General features: G+C 39.6%; 2 protein-coding genes across 4 annotated transcripts in view; one reads left to right on the top strand and one right to left on the bottom strand.

Annotated features, from left to right (window-relative positions):
• Nucleotides 1-26,642, bottom strand: part of LOC108682694 — a 63,191-nt gene that overhangs the window by 29,897 nt on the left and 6,652 nt on the right. The gene's annotated exons all lie outside the window — the stretch shown is intronic.
• LOC108682693 (bile acid-CoA:amino acid N-acyltransferase-like) lies at nucleotides 1,105-26,458 on the top strand. Of its 3 annotated transcripts, none has more exons than XM_047885256.1 (4): nucleotides 1,105-1,198; nucleotides 21,011-21,187; nucleotides 22,226-22,445; nucleotides 22,667-26,458. In XM_047885256.1, the coding sequence occupies exons 1-4, from the start codon at nucleotides 1,106-1,108 to the stop codon at nucleotides 23,458-23,460; spliced, it is 1,284 nt and encodes a 427-aa protein (XP_047741212.1). In that variant the 5' UTR covers nucleotide 1,105; the 3' UTR covers nucleotides 23,461-26,458. The 3 variants fall into 3 exon arrangements, with proteins under 3 accessions (XP_047741212.1, XP_047741213.1, XP_047741211.1); XM_047885257.1 differs by lacking the exon at nucleotides 1,105-1,198 and adding an exon at nucleotides 5,061-5,154; XM_047885255.1 differs by lacking the exon at nucleotides 1,105-1,198 and adding an exon at nucleotides 20,381-20,636.

Below are 26,642 nucleotides of genomic sequence, written 5' to 3'. Positions count from 1 at the left end.
ACATATTGTTAAAAATGTTCATTTTATATTTTTTTGAAATTGCTTTACGCAAAAACTAGAGCACACACATACATGCGGTTCGCTGCGTAAGACGCGCCTTTTGAGCCACTACAAAATGAGCCAAGAAAACGGAAAAGCCATATATATCGATTTTTGACCAACACGCTCCCTTTATAGAGGTACGCGCTCTCTGCAATCGTATTACGTTGTAATGGTGAGATTCTGCCCATAAATACAATCTAAGGGATCTTGAATGATGTGGCGGTATTGCTAGCTTCGGCTTCCAAATAAAATGTTTTACGTCCTGCTACAGAATCAGATGAGATAAAAATCTCACGCTCCTGATAATGAATTGTAAACCGTAAAGGGCTTCCGTAAGCCATATAACCTTCTGCTTTTTAATAAGAGAGTTGAATCAAAGAATTTTTGACGTAATAGACAGGATACGTTCAGTGACTCTGTGATAATGGTACACAGAATGGTTAATAAAACATCTACTCTAAACCTCATCTGTTGTTTGAAATAAAACTCAAATGCTGATTAGCTTCACAATTAATCTTTCGGAATTTCAAATGGTTTTTTCCTCTCAAGTTGATGATTTTTAATTTGCGCATTATGATTTAGTTTTTTCTAAATTTAACATCATAGCTGTAATAATCGAATCGCAAAGTCATCATTCTTTTATACTCTTGTTCTCTACAACACCATGTTGACTTTGAACTATTTGTCAATGTCACACGTAATGTTGTAAGAGAGAGTAAGTATTGTTATAAACATTAGTACCGGCATAGGCTTTTCAAGTATCAGACTACAATATTTACATTCACTATTTATTAATAGGCCATTACCAGCTTTGGTTTCACGAGTGGCACTGATCCCAATTATTTATTTGCCCAAAACTGCTATGGAATTTTTCATTGTTTTCAACTTGTGATACGATTCGTTCATTAAGATGAGCTATGGATACGTCACTCGTCTTTTGGGCCATAGGGCGAAAATCTTGCATAGAAAACTTGGTGTCCCACATCGCGTTCATCCCAAAGAATTCAGTTTGAGTTGCTCACGGGATGCAGCAAATATCGAAGTCCTGCCTCTGATCAGCCTCATGGACGTGCCCACTTCAATCAGAGTTACTGACTTGACGCCGTTCTCCCTCGTCACCCTCCAAATGCGGGTCGAAGACGCCAAGGGTATCAAGGTAAACTTCTTGCAATTTATAAATTAAATGAATCGAGTAATGCGCTTACAATAAAAGAATTGTTTCTTATTTTATGTACAAGACAAATATTGCGAGGTTTTATTAGTAGTACGTTGGTAACGTTATTTGGAGCTCGAAGATAGGACAACGTAATAAAGTGACACCGATTGATATTATTCACTAAGCTACATGTCAATAAGAACTGTTTTGGCACTAATTATTTATGATGCTCTGGTCTCTATAATCGATGTTCATCCAGAATGCGTCTCTCACACGGCAATTGCCTCTAACAAAAAATTTTCCAGTTCACTTCACACGCGCATTACGCGTGCAACGAGCGAGGTGCCGTCGACGTAAGCTCATTTCCCTCTCTGGGCGGGTCGTACAGAGGGATCTTCCCTGAAGGCCTCATCTCTACCCTCGATCACGGACCAGAATTTTTATTCAAGCGCCCAAGTGTGAAGACTGACCAGCCGTGGAAAGTAAGTCTAAAAAGACGCTGCTTGAACTTAAGAAAACTATTCCAAGTATTGTGCTTTAATTTTTTTGCCGTCGTTATTTATTAGATCAATTTCCCGCTACATTACTCGGACTATGGTCATGCTCTGTATGAATAAACGTTTTTGCTTGTGTGTTTCTGGCAGCGTACTCACTGCGTGTCCGGGAAGAGAATGCATTTGAAAAAAATATTCTTTACTATAATACGTTGTAATTCACTTATTGCTAGGATTAGGACACAGGAAATCATGAGTATTCTGATGGTGCTTCTACATTTAAGAATGTTGCTAAAAGTGAAACGTGGCACTCTAATTTGATCATTGGAATATTTTGTTGATACTCGATATTGAGGATTTATTTATCTATGAATACGTCTACCAGGATTAAATTTAATATTATTCACATTGAAATGTGGAGTGGAATAAAATTAGCTACTATAGAAGAGAAAGTGTTAGGATACTTATCAGTACCTCTTCTGCCTCGATGTATTTCAAAATGGAAGAGCCCTGCTTAGGCGTTTCGATACCAATTGTTCCTTTGGTAGGGTAATATTTTATAATCATAAGAAAAACTGATGCGTGATGGTCATGGCCACATCTCCAATAATTCTGGGAGATTATAGAAATGCACTTCTAGCGCGGCACCAAATTTTCACTAGGTCTAACAATGCTTGCAATTACCCGATTAAGTGAAGTTCTCGAAGCGGTCCTTGTAGTGCTACACTTGGGTCATTCTCTAGCTCTTTCACAGTGTGCATTCGCTAAGTTCGACTAAAATTTCCTCCCAGAAAAGTTCAAAATAAATTGTGTGTTTTCAACTCCTCGAACTGGGCTTACAAGAAGTGATAATCAAAAACTGGATTGAAAACTGCATCCCAAGACGTCAGATTGTTTGGAAATAAATTTGCAAAATAATAACCCTAACAAAACCCATATCCCTGGGCAAATAACCCTAAACAACATGCCCAGTCTTCTACGTAGGAGACTTTCAACCTGATGCAGAGTTATTTTTGTTGGCTTGGTAAACAGATTGCGCAAATAAATCTGTAAGAATATTTTTTAGACTTTCAACATCATTATAAGGTTAGCGTCTCAGTGCTTTACTGAGCTTGCTAGCTGCCTGGGGGCTGCACAATAATATACAGTCGACGAATGTAAGGGACGTGTTCGATTTGGGATTGGAAAATAAAATCTGGAGCTTTCATAGCGCAAATGGATTAAATGTTCTACGAGTCTTAGGCGGCACTGGTAGTAGATACTGATCCACACATCCCTAATTTTGGTAGGGTCGAAAACCATTATTGGGAAGATTATCATTTAATAAGCCGAGTTTAAAACCTGAAAATATGAAGAGGACTTGTGGAGGAGATAGATATCTCTAATTAATTGAAGGCAGTAGACAATCTGCACCTAATTCAATAATCGATGACTAATGATAAAAATAAAAAATCTATTGCGCAGTTACAGTGTTGTCTATATCAACTCCTGTTCATTTTAAAGCTCGTTTGTCTTCTTATGCTGCGGGCTAGAGGTGTGAACATTTTTAGTGAAACAGTTATGAAGGTATCGATGTTGTTCCATTTTGTGTCTCGGTAATATTAAAGTGTTCGCAACATGGTTTGAGACACTCATTTTAGTTTTATTTAATTTTTTATTAGCCGAGAAGACTTTTGCTCAGGGAGAGACGAGCGTACCTCTACCTAGCTAATGATTTACAGCGAAAGTTTCCGTGAGTCCGATCTGTCGCATTGCGTTCGATTAGTCACAGTACATTGAGACCGAACTGATCTTTGCGAGTGCGTCGTTCGTGATTAATTGGATTTACATTTTCCACGTAGATTGTCATCGGAGCGTACGAAGGACATCTGAGAAACGAGAACTGCACGAGGCCTCTTTGTGAAGTTGATATGGAGCGGCACTTCAGAGGACCTGGCGTGAAGCGCCTAGAGCTGGAGGGACAACTCAAAGGAGCGCTCTACCTGCCTGCCGGTCCAGGTCCTCATCCCGCAGTTGTTGACATGTTCGGGGGCTCCATTCTCTTGGCTGAACATCGTTCGTGTAAGTATTTATAAAGAGCTATCTAAATGTAATGAACAATCTGTATTTACATTTCAGTAGCTGTTTTGTGTAACATTGCTTTGTTACAGCAATCGAATACTAAATCAACTTGGGAACATCATTGTTAAGGAAAATTAATACGAAGCCAATATTGGATTTGATAAATGAGCTTCAAAGCAATTTATAAGTATTAAATCGAATTTTGACTTGTGCTTTTTCAGCTCTTCTTGCCTCCCGTGGAATCGCCTCCTTGAGCCTGTCCCACATGTCTCTAAGCGGCGATTGGAATTTGCCTATGGATTTCGAGCACTTTGAAAATGCTGTAAATTTTCTGATGTCTCAGCCAAATGTGATTCCTGATAGATGCGGCGTCGTTGCAAACTGCATGGCTGGTGCTTATGGGTGCCTTATGGGTATTCACATTGATCTAGTGAAGGCTGTGTATCTACTGAACGCAACTTCCGTCGCATATCATGTGGATACTTTGAAGAATGGTGAATTATTAGTTAAAGGTCACCCAATTGGATCTAGATATTTCGTTTTTGATGAAAATTTCATTGCTGAGACGCATCCCGAGTATGTCAAGCAAGCTCTCTGTCATGACGGCTTGTCAAGAATCCCAATAGACCTTTCGCCAAGAGACACGTACTACAGTCTCAACGCCGGTTCTCAAGACAGCTTGTCAGCCGTAACCTCGCTTAAAGTTCTTAAATATCATCTTGATAAAGTTGGCAGTAAAAATTACGAGAGCAAGATATACGAAGGTTCTGGGCACGTCATAGAGCCACCATATTTCCCTTTTACACCAGTGCTCTTCCAAACGCCATGGCCAAATAGCGATGAGACCCATAAAGGCCCTGCACCTGTCTCTTATACACATCTACGCGACCATCGCGTGTACTCGTGGCGGCGCTCTGAACATCATCAATATGACAGCGTTTGCAGGNGTTGTAAGAGAGAGTAAGTATTGTTATAAACATTAGTACCGGCATAGGCTTTTCAAGTATCAGACTACAATATTTACATTCACTATTTATTAATAGGCCATTACCAGCTTTGGTTTCACGAGTGGCACTGATCCCAATTATTTATTTGCCCAAAACTGCTATGGAATTTTTCATTGTTTTCAACTTGTGATACGATTCGTTCATTAAGATGAGCTATGGATACGTCACTCGTCTTTTGGGCCATAGGGCGAAAATCTTGCATAGAAAACTTGGTGTCCCACATCGCGTTCATCCCAAAGAATTCAGTTTGAGTTGCTCACGGGATGCAGCAAATATCGAAGTCCTGCCTCTGATCAGCCTCATGGACGTGCCCACTTCAATCAGAGTTACTGACTTGACGCCGTTCTCCCTCGTCACCCTCCAAATGCGGGTCGAAGACGCCAAGGGTATCAAGGTAAACTCATTGTAATTTATAAATTATATAATCAAGGAATTGTGACGTATTTATTACATTTAATTTTCTCGACACTTTAAAGGTATAAAAAGATGATGCTGTTTCTTGAGCGACAGCAAAATCATCTTCACAGGCCAGTGAGTGCGGTAGCCCAGGCGGTCAGTCTCGGTCCCAGCACCCGCGCGTAGTGGAAACGCGCACGCCAGTTTTGAGGCCAGCCATGTGGCTTATTGGTCTCAGGCCAGTCTCAATCCTTCTGAACAGTCCCGTAGTGCAAACGGGCCTTAGGAGCGCTCTACCTGCCTGCCGGTCCTGGTCCTCATCCCGCAGTTGTTGACATGTTCGGGGGCTCCATTCTCTTGGCCGAACATCGTTCGTGTAAGTATTTGTAAAGAGCAATCTATATGTAAGGAGTAATCTGCACACACATTTCAGTGCTGTTTTGAGTAACATTGCCTTGTTAGAGCAATGGAATACTAAATCAACTTGGGAACATTATAGTTAAGGCACATTATTACGAAGCCAATATTGAATTTAAGGAATGGGCTCCAAAGCAATTTATAAGCATTAAATCCAATTTTGACTCATGCTTTTCCTCAGCTCTTCTTACCTCACGTGGAATCGTCTCCCTGAGCCTGTCCCACATGCCTCTAAGCGACGATTTGAACTTGCCTATGGATTTCGAGCACTTTGAAAATGCTGTAAATTTTCTGATGTCTCAGCCAAACGTTATTCCTAATAGATGCGGCGTCGTTGCAAACTGCATGGCTGGTGCTTATGGGTGCCTTATGGGTATTCAAATGTTATGGGTGCCTTATGGGTATTCACATTGAATTAGTGAAGGCTGTGTAACTACTGAACGTTTTATCCATCGCATACCATGTGGATACTTTGAAGAATGGTGAATTATTAGTTAAAGGTCACCCAATTGGATCTAGACATTTCGTTTTTGATGAAAATTTCATTGCTGAGACGCATCCCGAGTATGTCATGCAAGCTCTCTGTCATGACGGCTTGTCAAAAATCCCAATAGAACTTTCGCCAAGAGACACGTACTACAGTCTCAACGCCGGTTCTCAAGACAGCTTGTCAGCCGTAACCTCGCTTAAAGTTCTTAAATATCATCTTGATAAAGCAGGCAACGAAAATTACGAGAGCAAGATATACGAAGGTTCTGGGCACATCATAGAGCCACCATATTTCCCTTTTACACCAGTGCTCTTCCAAACGCCGTGGCCGAACAGCGATGAGACCCACAAAGGCCCTGCACCGAACAAGCTGTACATGGCATGTTGTGGCAATCCTCGAGACAATGCTGCAAATCAAGTGGAAGCTTGGCAGGACATGAGGAACTTTCCCACTAGACATGTGCGTGATCACAGCCCCTGGTATCAAAACTACATCAGAGAAAACTTGGGAGTTGCTGAAATTCGATAGAAATAGTATTCGTAATTATTCTTATTACCAGTGCGACCCGCTGAGTAAATCCATGGTTCATTGCTTGATAACGTTTGGTAAGACCTCTCAAACCCATCCATTAATACGCAAGAAAACAGTCGCTTTAGCATATGTTTACAATTCGTACATTTTAATGCTATGTGCATCCAAATCTACCTGCGTTAAAGCCCCCAAAGTAAATTCGTAACAATCTGCGGCTTTGACTAAGAAGGATAACGCTGGAATATACTGACGACGGCAGAAGGAAGCCCGAGAGACCCAACCTAATCTGTCGGTGCTGGCATTTATGTATGTTGTAGCGTGTGTACTTTCTATAGCGTGATGTCTCTTTTAAGATGAGTTAGTGAAAGGACTGAATCTTTATTAACCTACCAAGCATTATTACTACACGTGCGTCCTATACTACGAGAAAATGACAACGGTATTTTACAACATCTTTACATATTAGTACTGTGCAGTTTTGCATATAGATAATTGTCCTACCGAATGAAATTTCAAATTTGCATGGTGAGCTAACAAGTGGTTTCATTTCCTACTCAATTGTGCGCTTCTGGTAATCGTGCGAGATTTGCAATTGTATGTAAAAAAAAAATAATATAAAAAGTTGCCATCTAGAGGCTTTCACGCGTAACACCTGCTGGTTTGAAATGTACGTGAAGGTGCCATAAGAAACGAATAAAATGAGTCGGAGCTAACGAATGGTCTCCACCCATTAGCTGAATGAAACCTATAGCGACTAGATCAGAATGAGTGGCATTATGTACTGTAATTCAACACGAATTTATCCGTGCTCTGTGTCATCACATTTGTTTGAGCTTCCAAGCTCCAAACTCTTTCCAACCTGACGTACATGAATTATTTTATAATAGGACTCATGGGATATTCGCTCAGTGATCAGGCTGTACAAAATATAGCTCAACGTCTTGGACAAATTTACGGTCGTACTTACGGCCGGTCTCGCATAAACGAGACGCAGTGAATGATATGACTTGTAATATTAAAATTCATGAACAGCCAACACTGCAAATTTGTATTAATTGAAAGACTTTGCTTTTCATGCTTAAAGAAGGAACACACGGCAAGAGGCTGTAGAAGAAGAGAAACTTGCGATAATTGCGAGGGTAAGCACCCTACAATCCTCCACGACGACTACAGGCGTAAGGCACCCAACCCAGAAGTCAAACATGCAAAATTGAATTTAGGTGCTTGTGTAGAAAATGAATCTAAAATTTCATGCAGTACTCGCATGGGAGATGAGATTGACAATATGGGGCTGGCAGAAAAAGATATCTTACGCTATTCTAATTCTCAAGGTGAGGTTAAGTGGAAACGAGCAAGATTAGCACTTACGCAGCACTCGATGGGTGTTCGACGGCTTGTTTTATGAGCGAAAACTTGCTAGGAAACCTTGAAGTGCCAAAGGTGGAAGTAACACCCGCTCTATCGACCATGGGTAAGCAAGGTTACCTTAATACCAAAGTTGTCAACAATCTCGAATTGATGACATAGATGGCGTTCAACAGGACGTCATTCCCGTCGTGTACGCCAAGAAGGTTTGGCCGTTTTTTTCGCAGCGACGTTTCCGGAAAAGATGACTTAGCAAAAAAATACACCTGAACGACGTCCCGTTTAAATGTCTCGACTCCTCGGTAGACACATTAATTGACATGAATATGCCCGAAATGTTGAAACCTTTGTGTCGAAGGACCATGGAATGCTCCGTACGCCTCCCTTAAAAACAGGCCGGGATGGGCTATCTGAGGGCCATTTACTGCGGAACGGAGCAGAGAAGCAATGTGCAGTAAGATCAAGCATGCCAAATTCGAAGAAATTGAACGCCAAACTAGCGACATCATCTGATAGTAAAGAATTTTCTGATAGTTCAGATAGCAGTCTTGGAACATCAGCGATAAACCGACGATGGCTTGAGAAGGTGGAATATTTAGTTAAGCTTCGTTCAGATGGACATTATGCGATGGGACTGCAATTTAAAGATGGTCCCGTGCCTCTTCCCTCGAACAGGAAACAAGTCTACGGCAAATTTCTCAATTTGAAGGGCCGATTTGAGAAAAAAATATAACTCAGTACTCACTGCAGTGAGTGACAGAGAGCGCATTTTCTCGTCAACGCAAACTTGAGGTCACGGATAGACGGACGGACGCACATGACGAGCACAATAGTGCACTTTTTCCATAAATGTTAAAGTGCGCTAAAAACGGACATCTTTCAGGATTATACCGCATTTATGGAGGCCATGAAAGGAGCGGGCTTCATGAAGCGGGTTACAGAACATGAACTCGAAGTTCTGCCTTCATCGTCCTGGTACTTTTCTCATCACGGCGTTTACCATAGGCAGAAGGGCAAGATAAATGTGGTATTTGATTATTCTCACATGTATCGCCTTGAACGAAGTTCTCCATCCGGGACCCGATCTCATAAGTGACCTCCTTGGTGTGCTTATCAGGTTTGGAGAAGGTAAATTTGTGTTGTGTGACATAAAGCAAATGTTGTATTAACTTGTAGTACCTGAGAGATACGGATTTTTGGTTCAGTGATGGTAGATTGACTGATCTTATTGTAGATTTTAAGTTAACTGTTCATGTGTTCGGTTTAATTTCAAGCCAATCTGTTGCCAATTTTGCTCTGTTGAAGACTGTCAACGATAATTTAACATCTGATGAAGCCAAGTTCGCAGTAGAGAGGAATTTTTATGTGGACTGGTTGCAGTCAATTAATTCCGTAACAACTAGAAGAAAATTGTTGGATGAAATAGTTTCTGTTGTGTCTAGAGATGGATTTGAATTGACCCAATTCATTAGCAATTCTAGAGGTATTCTTAGCGGTATTAGCCAGTCAGATCTTTCTCTTAACTTGATTGCTGTAGACTTTCTTTCAAATTCATTACCTTGTGAGCGAGCTTTGGAGTCTTATGGAATATCCAGATAGACAGCTTGGGCTTGAAGATAAAACATCAAAACTATTCCAGTAACACTACGAGGTATACTATCAACGATTTCTAGCGTTTACGATCGATTGGGACTCTCCGGTCTAAAGATGATCCCCGGCTAAGAAAATATTTCAAGATACGTGTCGCTTAAAACTTGAAGAATGGAACGACAAGCTACCTGAACCTCAAAAAGCAGAATGGATGAAGTGGATCAAAAATCGCACATTGCTCTCAAGCTACAAAGTGTCACGATGGATCCACGTCGATGAAGCAGAGAATTATGAACTTCACTACTTTTCAGACTGAAGCGAAACAGCATATGGATCAATCGCCTTCGCAAGGAACATTAGATCTGACGGTTCAGCTGTGTGCTCGCCTTTTGTGCTTGCCAAAGAACGACTCACTCCGCTGAAAAACTATACATTGAGCACAATCCCGCGTATCGAGTTGAATGCAGCAAAATTGGCGGTCTGCCTTCACCAAATCTTTTAATGAGAGATTGTAAGCGCGACTGCTATGCCTGCCATTCTTACTTCAGCGCCGTCCAGACAAAAGAAACTTCAACCGAGCAGGGAAAGTGAACTTGAATTTTTGACGCTTTCTGTGTAACGAAGACACTGGTGAGAACAAAAATGGACCCAAAATAAACTCGAAACAAACGCAAGATAAACACCAAGTGAACTCAAAGCCAAAGTATACCCAGGGGATGACACGCCCTGAAGTTAATTTATCGTGATCGTGATAACCGACTAAACCGAGTTAGGTTCTGTAAACAAAGAATAACAAACTTAAGATGTAGCAATAACACTTAATCCTGGATATTACTAGCAAAATTACTATTCATAAATATCACAACACAAATTTAAACGCCACAATATAACTATTCACAAATATACATAAATGTACATATCACAATATAACTACGAAAGATTCTCAACATCAGTGAAGTTCAACGCGCTTCACGACTGGTAGAATTGAAGTGACGCGTATCGAATTATCGCGAACAGCAGGATGTTTCTCTAGATGAAAATGCTAGTAAAACCAAATAGATAAGACACTTATGAAAACATTATTATGAATTTAACAGAACAAAATATAAGAAATAACTCTTGAATGATCGCAAAAAATGACCAGGAAAATCGCGGTACAAAAATTAGTGACGGGTGAGGCGCGGCTACAAGATGACATTATCGCTCTCGAAAGTATATTTCTGGACAGACACCTTGACGGTTTTGAAGTATATTTAGAATGACACCGCGAGATTCCAGAGATTCATCTCAAATAGATCTATTTGAGATGAATCTCTGGAATCTCTACCTGCCTGCCGGTCCAGGTCCTCATCCCGCAGTTGTTGACATGTTCGGGGGCTCCATTCTCTTGGCCGAACATCGTTCGTGTAAGTATTTGTAAAGAGCTATCTAAATGTAAGGAGCTATCTGCACACACATTTTAGTAGCTGTTTTGAGTAACATTGCCTTGTTAGAGCAATGGAATACCAAATCAACTTGGGAACACTATAGTTAAGGAAAATTAATACGAAGCCAATATTGGATTTGATAAATGAGCTTCAACGCAATTTATAAGCATTAAATCGAATTTTGACTTGTGCTTTTTTCAGCTCTTCTTGCCTCCCGTGAAATCGCCTCCCTGAGCCTGTCCCACACGTCTCTAAGCCACGATTGGAATTTGCCTATGGATTTCGAGCACTTTGAAAATGCTGTAAATTTTCTGATGTCTCAGCCAAATGTGATTCCTGATAGATGCGGCGTCGTTGCAAACTGCACGGCTGGTGCTTATGGGTGCCTTATGGGGGTATTCACATTGATTTAGTGAAGGCTGGGTATCTACTGAACGTATTTTCCATCGCATACCATGTGGATACTTTGAAGAATGGTGAATTACTAGTTAAAGGTTACCCACTTGGATCTAGACATTTCGTTTTTGATGAAAATTTCATTGCTGAGTCACATCTCGAGTATATCAAGCAAGTTCTAAGTCGTGACGGCTTGTCAAGGATCCCAATAGAACTTTCGCCAAGGGACACGTACTACAGTCTCAACGCCGGTTCTCAAGACAGCTTGTCAGCCGTAACCACCCTTAAAGTTCTTAAATATCATCTTGATAAAGTAGGCAACAAAAATTACGAGAGCAAGATATACGAAGGTTCTGGGCACGTCATAGAGCCACCATATTTCCCTTTTACACCAGTGCTCTTCCAAATGCCATGGCCAAACAGCGATGAGACCCATAAAGGCCCTGCACTGAACAAGCTGTACATGGCATGTTCTGGCAATCCTCGAGACAATGCTGCTAATCAATTGAAAGTTTGGCAGGACATGAGGAACTTTCTCACTAGACATGTGCGGGATCACAGCCCCTGGTATCAAAACTACATTAGAGAAACCTCTGGAGGTGCTGAAATTCGATAAGAAAAGTTTACAGAATTGAACTTACTGCCAGTGTGACCCGTCGCCTATCAAATCCATGCTTCGTTGCTTGATAACGTTTAATAAGCACCTTACAAACCCATCCGTTAACACGTTACAAAAAATAGTCACTTTGGCATATGCATACAATACGTACATTTTAATGCCATATACAATAAAATCTACCAGCATAAAAGCTTCCAAAATAAATTTGTAACAATCTGCGGCTTTGACTAGGAAGATTAATGCTGGAATAGTATACTGACGACCGCAAAAGATAGCTCGAGAGACCCAACCTAATCTTTCTGTGCTGGCATTTATGGATGTTCTAGCGAACTTAAGATTGATCATCCGTAATTGAGACGTAATATTAACTAGACGTGGCAGAGTTTGATGGAAAAGTAATAGACCTGAGTCAGCGTCTGGACATCATCACGTGACACATCATGCGATCAAGACCTCAGTATTGGGCGGAAGCCTTGATTCTTGAAAACGGTTGTGAACCTTAGTAAGGCCTCCCGATGAAGCTGACAAGTACGCACGCCGCAATGTAACTATTGTTAGAGCAACTCCGACCTAACGGTCGACGTCTTAGCCTTTAACATGTATCTTATCCCTCACATATAACCACAGCGTATCAAGATGAGTCCTGTAGACCAGGGGTCTCCAAACTACTGCCCGCGGCTAGGTATCATCCGGCCCGCCGATCATGTAGTGGTTCAACATAATGTGAACAAAAATCGAGCGTAGCATTTATTTCTGGTTACCCATGAACTAAAAAAGTAAATGGGCGTGACCGGCCCGCGAAGGTTTCAGAAAGCTTGCACTTGTAAAAAAGTTTGGAGGCCCAGGCCCCTGCTGTAGATAGATGGTGTCTTACTTATCCGTCACGAACTTAGTCACGAATCCTCCAGTCTGAAGGCCAAGATGGACACTTGGCGCCCAAACTTTGTGATAACAGCCGTGTTTTGTTAAAAGTCAAACTCTACTGCTTGACTATAATTGTGAGACTTTAAATACGGTGGTGAAGAGAAAGACTTATAAGGTGTTTGTGATTATTGCATTACTGCCGCATAGTGTTTTTCGTGCGGTCAAGCCTTTCAACGTATTGTTTCTGTGATGTTGAACTCACTTAAACGTCGGATCAACGGATAATCAAAGAAGACCTTCATCTACTAATTACACTATTTCAGCAGCCTACAATTAACTGTGCAAAGATTCAAGTTTTGACTGGCGCGTTTTAGCATTTTACCTGCAACGTCGAGACTTTCTTATTGAGTCCACGACTGGCGTAGAGACAAATTCGAAGCGTCCACGTCATATTTTTTTTCTTCGTAATACGGTACAACCATGCAGAGAGCAAATAAAGGCGATGCTACGGCTGCAACGCAACAACTGAGTCGTGATCGGCGCTCTTTCCTTCGTAAGCCGAAATCTTTAATGAAGAGACGGGCGACTGTAAGCGACATACTGGCCGGCACCAGCTGAGGGCGACTTCGAGCGGCAAGGTGCCTGTACTCAGGGATAGTACTAGTTCATCCGCCGCTTAAACTGTCTACGCTACTAGCCTCGTGTGTTCAGCTGCTGCAGAACTTCACTCAGAAGCATGCGCCGGCATGCGCGGCAAGTGCCCGTGACACGGCCGAGAGGGACAACGATGTGTATAGATTTTTGCGCTGGAGAAGTGGCTAGAAGCGCTGATTCAGCCATGGTGAGAGTATCTGTGCCGCTCTTTTGAAGTATCTTGGGTCAAGTGAATCATGGCTTGTTTGAACGATAATGATTCTCAGAAGAACCAAACAAAGTGTATTCCAAACGACGGATTCCAGGTGGTCCCACTATCCATCTTCGCAGACCTCACTAGACGGCTTCTAGCGACGCACTGGCGGGCGCGAACGAGAAGATAGCGGTACCTTATACTCTCCTCGTGTACAGGCTTACTTGCCGGATAGTCAGTCATCAAGCGACCGACACTTGCCAGATTTACTAGCCGTCTGCACTATCCCCGTGTACAAGCACCTTCTACAAGTCAGCTGGGTCGCAAGACGAGATGTGCAGCGAAAATCGACTGCATACGGTGGCAGCGACTGTCGATGGCAGTCAGCAAATAAATCAACATGAAGAAATTAACTGACTAAGTCAGTTCATCAGCTGATGGATCAGCTAAAAAACGTACTGAGAAAGTCAGTATATTAAGTCAGCGGAAGTCGAATACTGCGACTGAAAAATCCTCGAGCCACAGAAAAGGCATCTTGAGTGATCTACGTGCATGGTTTGGATGCTTGCAAATTTTAAGCAAAGCCTTGGATGCGTAAGTAGAGTATAATTCTACCCTTTTATGAGTTGACAGTGATAGAAGTTTATCGAATTGATTATGGTGGATTAAGCAGAGTATTCGCGACATTCTGTAATATTTTACCTGATCATGTCATGACATAACTCTTTTGTGAGGTAATCTAAACGAATCTTTATGTCTTTCAATGTGCTGTGAACTTAAACCAGTTTAAAGACTGTGATAAAATCCCAATCCGTAGTCATAAATAAATACTGCTGATTAAAATTTATGTTCCATTGTAGTATATCGATTAGCGCATCTTGAATAAGAATATTAAAAATAATTCTGACCAATTTTATTAAATAGCTGAGTACTAATAAAATTGAATTTAGCTTTTAGTAATAATGATGTCGTAGAGTCATAGACAGACATCCAAATACATATAACGTACGTACAACAACTATATTTTAAAGAATAGCGTTTACAAGTACATCGCGCAGTATACGTGAACCTTACACGTGAAGGCTGTGAAAAAGCAATGGCAACGTCTTTAAACGATTGGTACGTGCAATGATGGATGTGCATGGACGTATACGTGTATTGACGGGTACCTGCATTGACAAATATGGACGTTGACGAATGTATTTTGACAAATGCGTGCGTTTACAAAAAAGTGCAGTGAAGAATATATTCCATGACAAAGAGTTAACACTGTTGAATGCCAGAGCTAATGATCAACCAGACGTATTATTGATGTGTATACTGTAGATAGTAGCGCCTTATAAAGGTTCAGACAGGGCCATTTTTAATGAAGATTATATGTACCCATATTATACTCGGTCATTACATAGATAAATATATTCATGGACGCTACAATGTACAACCTACGTATAACCGACACTATGTTAATGACGTACAATCGAGTAAAATCTATTTAACATATGACGTCTAACGAGAGATTCATCTTGCATAATGATTTCCTATTGTTATCATCTTGGTTTGAGACTTGATTAATAGTATGTCATATTATCACGATAGTTGATATACATATTATGAATAATTGCTGCCCTGCAACTCTCAATTTCTTAAATATTCAACATTCAATATAAGATAAATTGGGCTGAAATGTTCTATTGAATTTAAATAATTCAGAGGCTGAGAGATCTGTGTATCTATATATAAGACTCGCCTAAATGCCATATATATATATAAATATAATTCTCATGAATGTATAATAATGACAAAGTAAAGCTTCATTATAAATTAAATTTTACATCTTACACTATTTTGTGGAGTTAAACAAAACTCGGAAGCTGCTAGAGTCAAAAGACGATAAATCATCGCAATAATAGCATTTATTACAATAACGTGCAGAGTATTGAGAAAGCAGGAGGCAGCAAATATTTCTGAGAAAGTATTGTCGAGTATACGTACCGATAAAATATAAGCCGCATATTAAAGAGCTCAACGTCCGAAAAAGCTGACGCTCGATAAATCGAGGCCTGTAAGATTATTTTTTCTTTCTGAAAGGAAGGGAAATATAGGAATTTTCATTCTCCCCAACGATTTGAATACCTTGCATTTAGTTGATAATTGTCTTATGAGAATGTAATGTATTTAAAGTTACATTGCTATTATTATTTTATTGCAAAAACTGCGCTACTATAAATTGTGTCCATTTGCAATATACAATTATGTGCAATTTAATATGGAGAAGGTGAATATTTTGAGTTGAAAATACATGTATCTGTGATTATGATAAATGTGATAGATTTTCATTTACTTTTTCAATGCTTGATCACGTTGTGTGAAATTTTATTATTCAGGCTATTTTATATCGCTCATAATTAATGCCGAGTAATGATCTCATAATTTACTTAAATAATTCGACCGCAATTTATAATATTTAATTCACAAATAATTTTTTTGCGATAAGCTCGTAGCAGAATTCGATGACGGTAAGCAATGTTTGCTGAGTTTGCGCAACGTGGGTTCGAAAATCGCGTTGTGAGCAAAATCATTCCGCGATCAGCTATGGGATTTAACGAGATCTTTCATGAAACTAGGGATATAATCAAAAACTACAGCGTAGAATTAAATGCGGTTCAAGCAGTTCATTTTAATGAGACTTGCCAGCATAAGATATTGAATATTGGAGCATTATCATGGCAGATGTGATTATTCAATCTTGTGTCATTGACATCATTCAAGTGTGCCGAAACGAAGTTAAAATGTGATAACTTTACTATTAAAGTAGATAATTGCTCATCTAAATAGCTATATTTCACCAATAATTCGAACAATGTTTGAATATTTATGAGGTGTTATGTTATTTTTTCAAATATTGTATTTGAATTAAGCGTTGCTGATGACACATGGTTTGATACAATTACTGCGTTTCCCTACTCAAATATAATATTTAACACTTATGAAATTAACATGTTGATGTCATTGGTTACATGAACGCAGAATGTTTTTTTAAACGGTTTTATTTTTACTGTATTAGACAGTAAATGATTCTATATCAAATTTTGCAACGTTTACATGCTAAACGATGATTGAAGTTTTGCACTTTGGGTATTTGAGTTGCATTTCAATTTAGAAGTGATGACAGCAGCTAATTACTCAATCAAGTTAAAATGTTTGTTATTTTACTAGCATTTGCATTAGCAATGTAATAAAATTGGTGGAACAGACCGCTGCTAATATTATATTGATTTTATTGTTTGAAAATTATGGAGCGTTTCTTTTCTTTGCTATTTAATTAAAGCCCACCGATATTTAATGAGGATGAGGTAAGTAACTTGACATATTATATTCAAGCTACAATCCTAATGTTGTATTAAACTCTTCATTATCAATGATATCTGACATTTCGAGAGTGATGGTATGTGGATCTGACTTTTATTGTTAATATAAAATGTTTCTCCAGAGGTGAAGATTGAATGATTTATTTTTCTTTCATTACTCTGTGAACGCTTTTATCCTTATTATTTTGTGTTATAATCTTAATTAAAGATTTATGACGCTTTCATTATTATGATATTCGAAGATATGGATTCAAATATCATTCCCTGTAACCTAATGTATTCAGTGTGTAATTATTACTATGGAAATTGTAGGAACAATTTTCTCCAGAGAGAAAGGGAATGAATGAACGAGAGATGAGTAATCTAAAATCTTAACCAACCATTGATTTCGTTAATGGCGTTTGAATTTAATGATTCATGACTTTGTTTAACGTATCGCCTAGCTAAGAACGTAGCGTTTAATACAACAAAATATTTTCAAGATTCCTAGTATAGATTTCTTCTATCATGCATTGGAGATGGATTTGCTCTTTTCTTCTATAAATGACATCCTCCTGTTTTTCGTCCTGTTATGTGAAGGAACTGTATCTTCGTATATTAATCAATTACTTGTACAACTGTTACGACTTCAAGGTATGAGATCCGATTTTGACCGGAGGTTTTGAACAAGATTTTTTCTTGATTTTGTTTCCAGAAGATTTTGTTTTCTTGATTTTATCGGAAGGGAAATATAGCAATTTTCATTCTCCCCAACGATGTGAATACCTTGCATTGAGTTGATAATTGTCTTATGAGAATGTATTGTATTTAATTACATTGCTATTATTATTTTATTGCAAAAACTGCGCTACTATAAATTGTGCCCACTTGCAATATACAATTATGTTAATGATTTTATGTTGCATAACTTATTGTATATTGCAACATAACATATTGTATATTGCAACATAACTTGATTTATGTTGCAATATACAATAAAATCAAGAAAACAAAATCAAGAAGATTTTGTTTTCTTGATTTTGTTCCCACTTTCTAGAAGATCGAGGGCGATCTCCTAGAAAGTGGGGAGGTGTCCGGTGTCAATCTGCGTCTCATTATATTCATTATTATTAGATATTATCATCCGTAATTGATACGTAATATTCACTTGATGTGATATAGATTGATGGCACTTGTATATTATGCTATATTTAAATATTTTATTGCAGAAGCTGACAAGTACGCACCCCGCAATGTAACAAGCGTTAGAGCAACTCTTACCTAACGGTCGACGTCTTAGCCTTTATCTGTATCGTGTCCCTCACATATAATCACCCAGTATCAAGATAAGTTGTCTTGACAGATGGTGTCTTAGTTATCCCTCACGAACTTAGTCACCAATTCTTCTCCAGTCTGGAGGCGCATAAAAGTGTCTTCCGGACATTACCATTGGGAAAATGACACCGGTAATTTACAACATCTTTACATGGTAAAAATACTGTGCGTATAGATAATTGTCCTACCTAATGAAATTAGCATGGTGAGCTAACAAGCGGTTTAATTTCCCAAGAACTCAATTGTGCGCTGCTGGTGAATGAGCATCGTGTGTGGAAAGCAATTAAATGTAAAAAAATTACTATAAAAAGTTGACACCTATATAGGCTTTTACACGTAACACCTGCTGGTTCGTAATTTACGCGAAGGTGCCATAAGAATTAAATAAAAAAGAGACGGAGCCAATGAAATGGTCTCCGCCCATTAGCTGAATGAAACCAATAGCGACTTGATCAGAATGAGTGTCATTGTGTACTCTTATTCAAAATAAATTTATCCGTGCTTTGTTTTACATATTTATCCGTGCTTTGTTTTACATCACATATGTTTAAGCTTGCAAACTTTTTCCAACCTAGCATACATGAATTATTTTATGATAGGACTCGCGGGACAATCACTCATAAATCAGGCTGTACGAAATATTGCTCAGTGATAGACGAGACGCAGTGTATGATCTGACTCGTAATAGGGTATTAACATTAATGAATATTCAACCACTTTATCAACATCAAAATATTTTGCAATATTCATTGCGCCACGAGTAATATTCCTTTTGAAGCATGGAGTAATAACGAATATTTCATTACAAGTAGTTGATAGCAGGCTGATCCAGACAATTAGTGGTGCATCTAATGTTAGATTTGAGCATTTTCATTGACGACATGCAATCAATCACGTATACTTAGTACGTTCGAGTCAGTCGGGAGACAGTCAGCTGATTAACTCGGGCACTGGCTCAAGCTGTCATGAATCTGACCAGTCAGCACTCAGCAGTCAGACTCAGAGACTCAGGGTCACCCTGCAGTGTGCAGTGTCGTTTAAGCTGCCGGTGAGAGGTGCAGTGCGCTCTCTCGACTTTATAGTTCACTGCAACTGCTGCCTTAACTCAACGACTTCATACTCACGTGCTAAAAATGTGTTTGTTTCCTGATCAATTGAAACAGTAGTACATCACTTTTACATATTTGCTCTTGTAAATGTCGTTTCACAGTGAATATTAAACCACTGCAAACAGGTTCAGACAGTAAAATACCAAGCAGAATTCTCGAGTTGTGGCGAACCGAAAATATCGGACCCTGAACTCGTGCATATGCTTAGTAATTTGATGATGTTTTAGGTTAGGAGCCCTTACATTTGATGTTTGGCGACATTACTTAGTAGATTTAAATATGAGATTTCATTTAGAACGCCTCTTTGTGGCACATAACTGAATTTCGAGAGAAACAGTGTTATATCTACCAAATACCTCACAGGTTTCTCGTTAACATGAGAAGCAGGTTTCGATACCAGATTTATTTGGTTTCGGTAGTTGCTGTATCTCAATTACCTAACTTTTTACAACCCGCTGTAGCCTTACATCTGCCACAAAATCACAATGACGGCGTCTACAGGCGTGAAAAAAGAAAAAGTCTACGATCGAATCCAAAATACGTCTATAAAAACAAGAAAGAAAATTCGCGGACGTCTAAAAGATTAACTTACATTCGATAAGGAATAACATATTTCCTCAGATAAGATCATGAGGAGTTATCAGAACAAAATTTACCGACAATAACAAACTTGGTTGTTATCTAGAGACTAGAATCTTGTTTCGTGTAAATATAAAAGAATTTCTGAAAGAAACTAGTGGGGGAGGGTTCCAGTTGCAAATATTCTAAAGAGAAATAAAGACATGGACTGAGGTAATACTAACATCCCACGAGCTACAATATGCATACATTACTCGTTCAATTTTCATTGTTACAACGTGATCATAATTGTTTTGCTTTCAGTTTTAAGGATTATATAGAAATATGGATATCGCTTCCCGCCTTATAGGACATGGGTTGAAAATTTTGCATCCAAGGCTATGTGCACCTATCCGCGTTAATTTCAAAGAATTCAGTGTGAGTTGCTCACGGGATGCGGCAAATATCGAAGTCATGCCTCGGATCAGCCTCATGGACGTGCCCACTTCAATCAGAGTTACTGACTTGACGCCGTTCGCCCTCGTCACCCTCCAAATGCGCGTCGAAGACTCCCGAGGTTTGAAGGTAATCGCAATGTGTATAAGAAACGAATGATCTCACTCTAATTGAAAAGCATCCAGAGCTGGGACAGAAATAAATGAGATTTGCACTTGATTCTTGCTCAGATCATGGAAAATAATTGAAAGTCTTTCTTTCGCAAAAGTACAAAATGATACGGCTGCGACTCTACTTCTGGGCAAACTATGAAATATTACCGTATTTAAGAATCAGTATAAAGTATAAACAGAGGATATTCACAGAAACTCGAACTGTACTTTTATGCTGAGATTCGTTTTTCCATCTTCTAGAATCCTATAGAAATCAATACGAGTTCACTTGGAATTTTTTACAGAGTAGTGCATTTCTAATGACGGATGAACATTAGCAAATTTTTCCAGTTCACCTCACACGCGCATTACGCGTGCAATGAGCGAGGTGCCGTCGACGTAAGCTCGTCTCCATCTCTGGGCGGGTCGTTCAGAGGAATCTTCCCTGAAGGCCTCATCTCTACCCTTGATCACGGACCAGAATATCAATTCAAGCGCCCAAATGTGAAGACTGACCAGCCGTGGAAAGTAAGTTAAACGTGATTAGTCTACTTTAATATTACGAAACTAAATAGATTGAATCGGTAAAGGTCATTCTGCCAGGTTAATTAACCCTAATCGCCACGGGTTGTCGTGTCACGCTACAACCTCGGGTGCAAAAGATTTCTGCGTTTTAAGTATTTTTTAGGTGTCTTCTATTTTACGTACGCTGCGAATATTTTACCAGTTATTAATATAGATTGTTTCCTATCAAATGCACAATTGTGAACTCGAATCTCTTTTTAAAAATTATGAGAATGGAAGGACCGAATTTCTGTCCTCAAGCAGAGCCATTCCCGTGTACGACAACTCCGACGGTCCGACCGCTCGAACTTGTGTTGACTGTAAGTCATTCACATGTGCGTGTGCCTGAGAACATGTGCATATTTATCGCTGGTGCATGTACAGCTTCAGCACTGGTGCACCTCCTGCATCTTCATCGCTAGTTACTCTCAGTTTCTTTGTTCCTATAGTTTTTTTATCTCATTGTCTGCGAGTTCGTTGCCCGCCATTGAAAGAACTGCATGAAATGAGACGCATCAGCGAAGCGGGAAGCTCGAGTATACCATGCACCTCCGTTGCTCGTTGGACACTGATATCGCGAGTCCGAGTGGCACTCACTGTCCGACAGGGGCGTAGCTCGCTGCCGGCACGCGAGTCCGCTTACTCGGTAGCAAATGTTTTACGTGGTTTGCTAAATGATCTAAATTATCATTATAGATCAAAATAGCTAAAATATTATTGATCCAACACCAAGAATAGACATCAGTTGAAGAGTATCTCGACAGACAAGGCTGTGAGATTTGTGGCTTCTTTTTTACGGTTGGTATTAGAAAATAAGGGCATTTTCCAGCTCACCCGACGCGATTAGGGTTATCTGTGACCACTGACCAATTTCTGTCAGCATGTATTTAAGGCATTGCTTCCTCATTCTGCGTCTACTAAGCTTGCGTACATTAAATAGATAACCCCCATATATTTTAAGTGTTTTTATTTTGTCTGGTTGAAAATAATGTCTCTACGCAGATTGTCATCGGGGCGTATGAAGGACATCTGAGAAGCGAGAACTGCACGAGGCCTCTCTGCGAAGTTGATATGGAGCGGCATTTCAGAGGACCTGGCGTGAAGCGCATAGAGCTTGAGGGACAACTCAAAGGAGCGCTCTACCTGCCTGCCGGTCCAGGTCCTCATCCCGCTGTTGTTGACATGTTCGGGGGCTCCATTCTCTTGGCCGAACATCGTTCGTGTAAGTATTTTTAATGATCAATCTGCACACGCAGTTGCTTGGCGCAATTATTTTTCATGATTTGGATTTATAATGAAATATTGAGAAACTGATTGGAAATTTGCATGTTTGAAATATAGTAGTCGGGACAAAATAACTCGCACAAAAATTATAGGGAAAAATTAAATTTACCAAGCTTGTAATGAGTGTATAATGGTCCTTAACTGGTGTTTCCTCAACAGCACTGCTCGCCTCGCGAGGAATCGCCTCACTGATTCTTTCCCACATGAGTGTCTTTCCCAGTCTCAGCTTCGATTTCGAGCACTTGGAACACGCCGTGAATTTTCTGCTGTCCCAACCTAACGTTATTCCTGATAGGTGCGGGGTCGTTGCCAACTGCATGGCTGGTGCTTATGGATGCCTTATGGGTATTCACATTGATCGAGTGAAGGCTGTGTATTTACTGAACGCACCAGCCGTTGCAAACTTCTTCAATATTCAGAAGAATGGGCATTTGTTAGTGAGTGGTTTTGCAGTAGGATCTCAACATTTAGTTTTTGATGAAAATTTCGTTGCGGAGGCCCATCCCGAGTACATAAAGCAGGCATTCTACAGTGATCAACGATCATGGATACCCATCGAACTCACTCCAAGAGACACTTACTACAGTATCAACGCCGGCGCCGACGACAGCTTTGTGGCCGTAATTTCGCAAAACATTTTAAAATCCCGGCTTGACAAAGTTGGCAATGAAAATTATGTAACTAAGGTTTACGAGGGTTCAGGGCATATAATAGAGCCACCGTATTTTCCGTTTTTGCGAGTGCTCTTCCAAACACCGTGGCCTAACTGCGGCGAGAATCACAAAGGTCCTGAACCGAACAAACTGTACCTCAGGTGTGGTGGCAACCCTCGAGACAATGCTATCAATCAAGAAAAGGCTTGGCAAGACATGAGGAACTTTCTTACTAGACATGTGCGTGATAACAGCCCGTGGTATCAGACCTACATTAGAGACAACTCATGTACCGACTGAAATTTCTTTCAAATGCCGTACCGGAGTACAATTTTTAGATGTGATCTATTACTTGAACTGGAGTAGATAAATAATGTTATAAAACAGTTCAGGTTGATAATCATGCCTGAGAAGTCCTCAATCTTTGAATAAGAGTAAGAAATATTTTGGAATCAATGCTCATTTTTCAGGCTTCATAGAGTTTGGATAACTTCTTCACAACTTTCTAACAGAGGCTTTGAGTTACCTACCCGAGAGTAGCTTAACTTGACCCAGACGCATACGCAGGTGCTTCACGGGGCGATTAGTCGCGTCGATTAGTCGAGTCAACTACAGTTTTGGCGTCTGAGAGCCTAAACATGAGGATAGTGTTTATTTGGTAACAGTCCGCCGCAGCCAGTGCGATGTTGGGAGTTGTCGAGTGTGTGTATGATGGAAGCATGCGAGAGCGCCACAGTTGTGTGCACTACAGCGACAAAGAGACAAGCAAAAGAGAGAGCGACGTAATTCTGCTCATTACTAAAGGCCGAGGCGATGACACACTTGACTGACTCGCGTCTCGACTGGCTCACAAGGTGCTTATATATCGCCCCGTGTACTGATGTGCTTTGGATGCAATGCAACAGCTAGTCGCGTCTGCATGAAGACGTTAATCATCACAAATATTTGGAGAGTCGACTCAAATAATTGACGCAACTGGTCACCTCGTGTATGAGCACCTGTCATTCAGGAATTGGTGTCGCTTTTACGTAGCCGCTCCTTATGCTTTACGTAGCCGTTAATGATTTAACTTCTACCTTATAAATGATAAATTAACATTTGAATTGACTAATTATTTACATATTACAAAGCATTATTGTAAATGATTATGAGAGTAGAATGCGAAATCTATTCTGATACATGGTTGCATGTTAATTTGTTTATCTTAACACAACAGAAATGCGAAAAGGTGATTGCTCTCCGTAACATCGCATGGAGAATGAGAGTGGTTGTTTGGCGCAATCATGATCCATTCTCCGTCGTTGATGGATGAGTTTCATTTTTAAACTAACTTCTTTATACCAAAGCTCATAAGTAATGTCACTACTCGTCATTAAGTTAACACCGTTGTTCAAAAATAAGTGGTTCTTTCTTTTATAGCCACTTACATTATATAATGTTGTGCTTAGCTTTTATTAGTTTTAATCCATCAGTGAACATGAGCAAGTTGAATGCAAAGCTTGAAGTTGAATGTTTCCTTGAAATTTGCATATAATTAGAATGCATTTTCTCACTCCGCTCCCTAAAGGCTGCCCTTTACTGATCGCATTATTCGATCCAAGTGCTTTAATAACTGTGCTCAACTGAATGGACGTTAATTCACAATGCTTGACAATCCGGGCGCATGTAGAACATCTGACAAGCAACACCTACATCGCGCCACCGTGGCTATAGGTGCTTATAAAGCCACACTCCAGGCTATATTTAAGTACGCGTTCTTTGCAATCATATTATATTGTAATGGAGATATTCTGCCTATGAATATAATATAGGGGCTTAACCGCCTATCGTTACTAAGTAAGGTGTTTTCGGGTGAAGATGTCGATTATACTAATATTACAGCATTATTGGGGCACGCTTCTGATCTTGAATGATGTGGCGGTATTGCTAGCTTCAGCCTCCAAATAAAATGTTTTACGTCCTGCTACAGAATCAGATCACATAAAAATCTCACGCTTCTGATAATGAATTGTAAGCCGTAAAGGGCTTCCGTAAGCCATGAAACCTTCTCCTTTTTAATAAGAGAGTTGAATCAGAAAGATTCTCAGAAAGAATTATTTGACGTAATAGATAGAATACGTTCAGTGACTCGGTGATAATGGTATCCAGAATGGTTAAAAAAATATCTACTTAAAACCTCATCTGTTGTTTGAAACAATATTCAAATGCTTATTAGCTTCACAATTCAAATGATTTCAATGGGTTGTTCATCTCAAGTTAATGATTTTTAAATTAGGCATTGATTTCGTTTTTCATAGCACTTTAATATGTTAGCTGTAATCATCGAATCACAAAGGATGGCCTCATTGCTGCATGATAGCAGCAATGAGGCCATGCTGATAGGCTGTAGATTTTCTTATCTGATAGCCAGATGTGTTACTGATAGGCGTGACGCTGCAGCGAGTTGCATGCCAGTTGCTTGGGCCTCATGTTATTTACGTTTATCAACTGAGCTTCAATACCATAAATATCAACTGGGCATTAACTGAATGAATCTACGACCGGATTTCATCGACGTTAGGTAGAATGGACACAAACTAGAGATAACATACCCACATGAATATTGTAACCTTGGTCTTGTTACGGCAATTTCAGTTGCCGTAACAAGACCAAGAATTGTATTGAAAAATATGGAGCTCAATTTTGAAAAGTTTCCCGTAAAAGCAGAGATAACAAGATAGATAACTCTTTGCATTTCCACATATGCGCACAAATTAACGCTTTGGCTTTCACATCTTTCAGCCTGATTCGACTTGACGTATCTGAGTTGAAAATATGCGAATAATTTTTATTTACTTTGCAACGCATTAACATACATCGGAGTGATACTTAAATCCCTAACAAAATATTCTATAGCCTTAATTTGTTAAAAAGGCTCAACTCGACGATCGGTTATTTTATTTCCCTACCTTTTACCTAACCATTCTCATCTCCAACGATGTCATTAAATGTTTTTCGCTATATTTTGTGCCCCTTGATTTCGGAGGTCGGGATGTGGCCTTGAAATGTGGGCCCCTTATGACCAAACTTTCACACTAGTTATATGATCAATAACAAACATATTATTAGACAAATAATTGAGTTGCCGGGCAAGTATAATTTTTCTCTATTTTGGACCAAAATTGGCTTCGTTAGTGATTGAAAAATGAAGCAGGGGCGCACTTGTAATAATTAAGCTCGAATAGAGCCGTAATAGAGTATATTTTGTTTGTCCAACTGAAGCTCTATATTCCCCAGGAATTTAAAAGTAAAGAAAATAGCCAAAAAGTTCACCATTTCTTATAAGAGAAAACGTTTCGGAGTCCAGCTCCATCGTCAGTTCAAAACCTAGAACACAGGTACAAACAATTAGTAACCTTAAATTCACATTCAAACAATTCACCTAAACTTGAGGACATTAGAACTAAAATCGAAGATAACAGAAATAAAAATGAGATAACGTG

The sequence above is a fragment of the Hyalella azteca genome, unplaced genomic scaffold (genome assembly GCF_000764305.2).
Source record: "Hyalella azteca isolate HAZT.00-mixed unplaced genomic scaffold, Hazt_2.0.2 contig17406, whole genome shotgun sequence".
NCBI classification, from domain to species: Eukaryota; Metazoa; Arthropoda; class Malacostraca; order Amphipoda; family Hyalellidae; genus Hyalella; species Hyalella azteca.
Note: the sequence above shows the minus strand (reverse complement) of the source record. Positions and strands in the feature narration are given on the sequence as shown.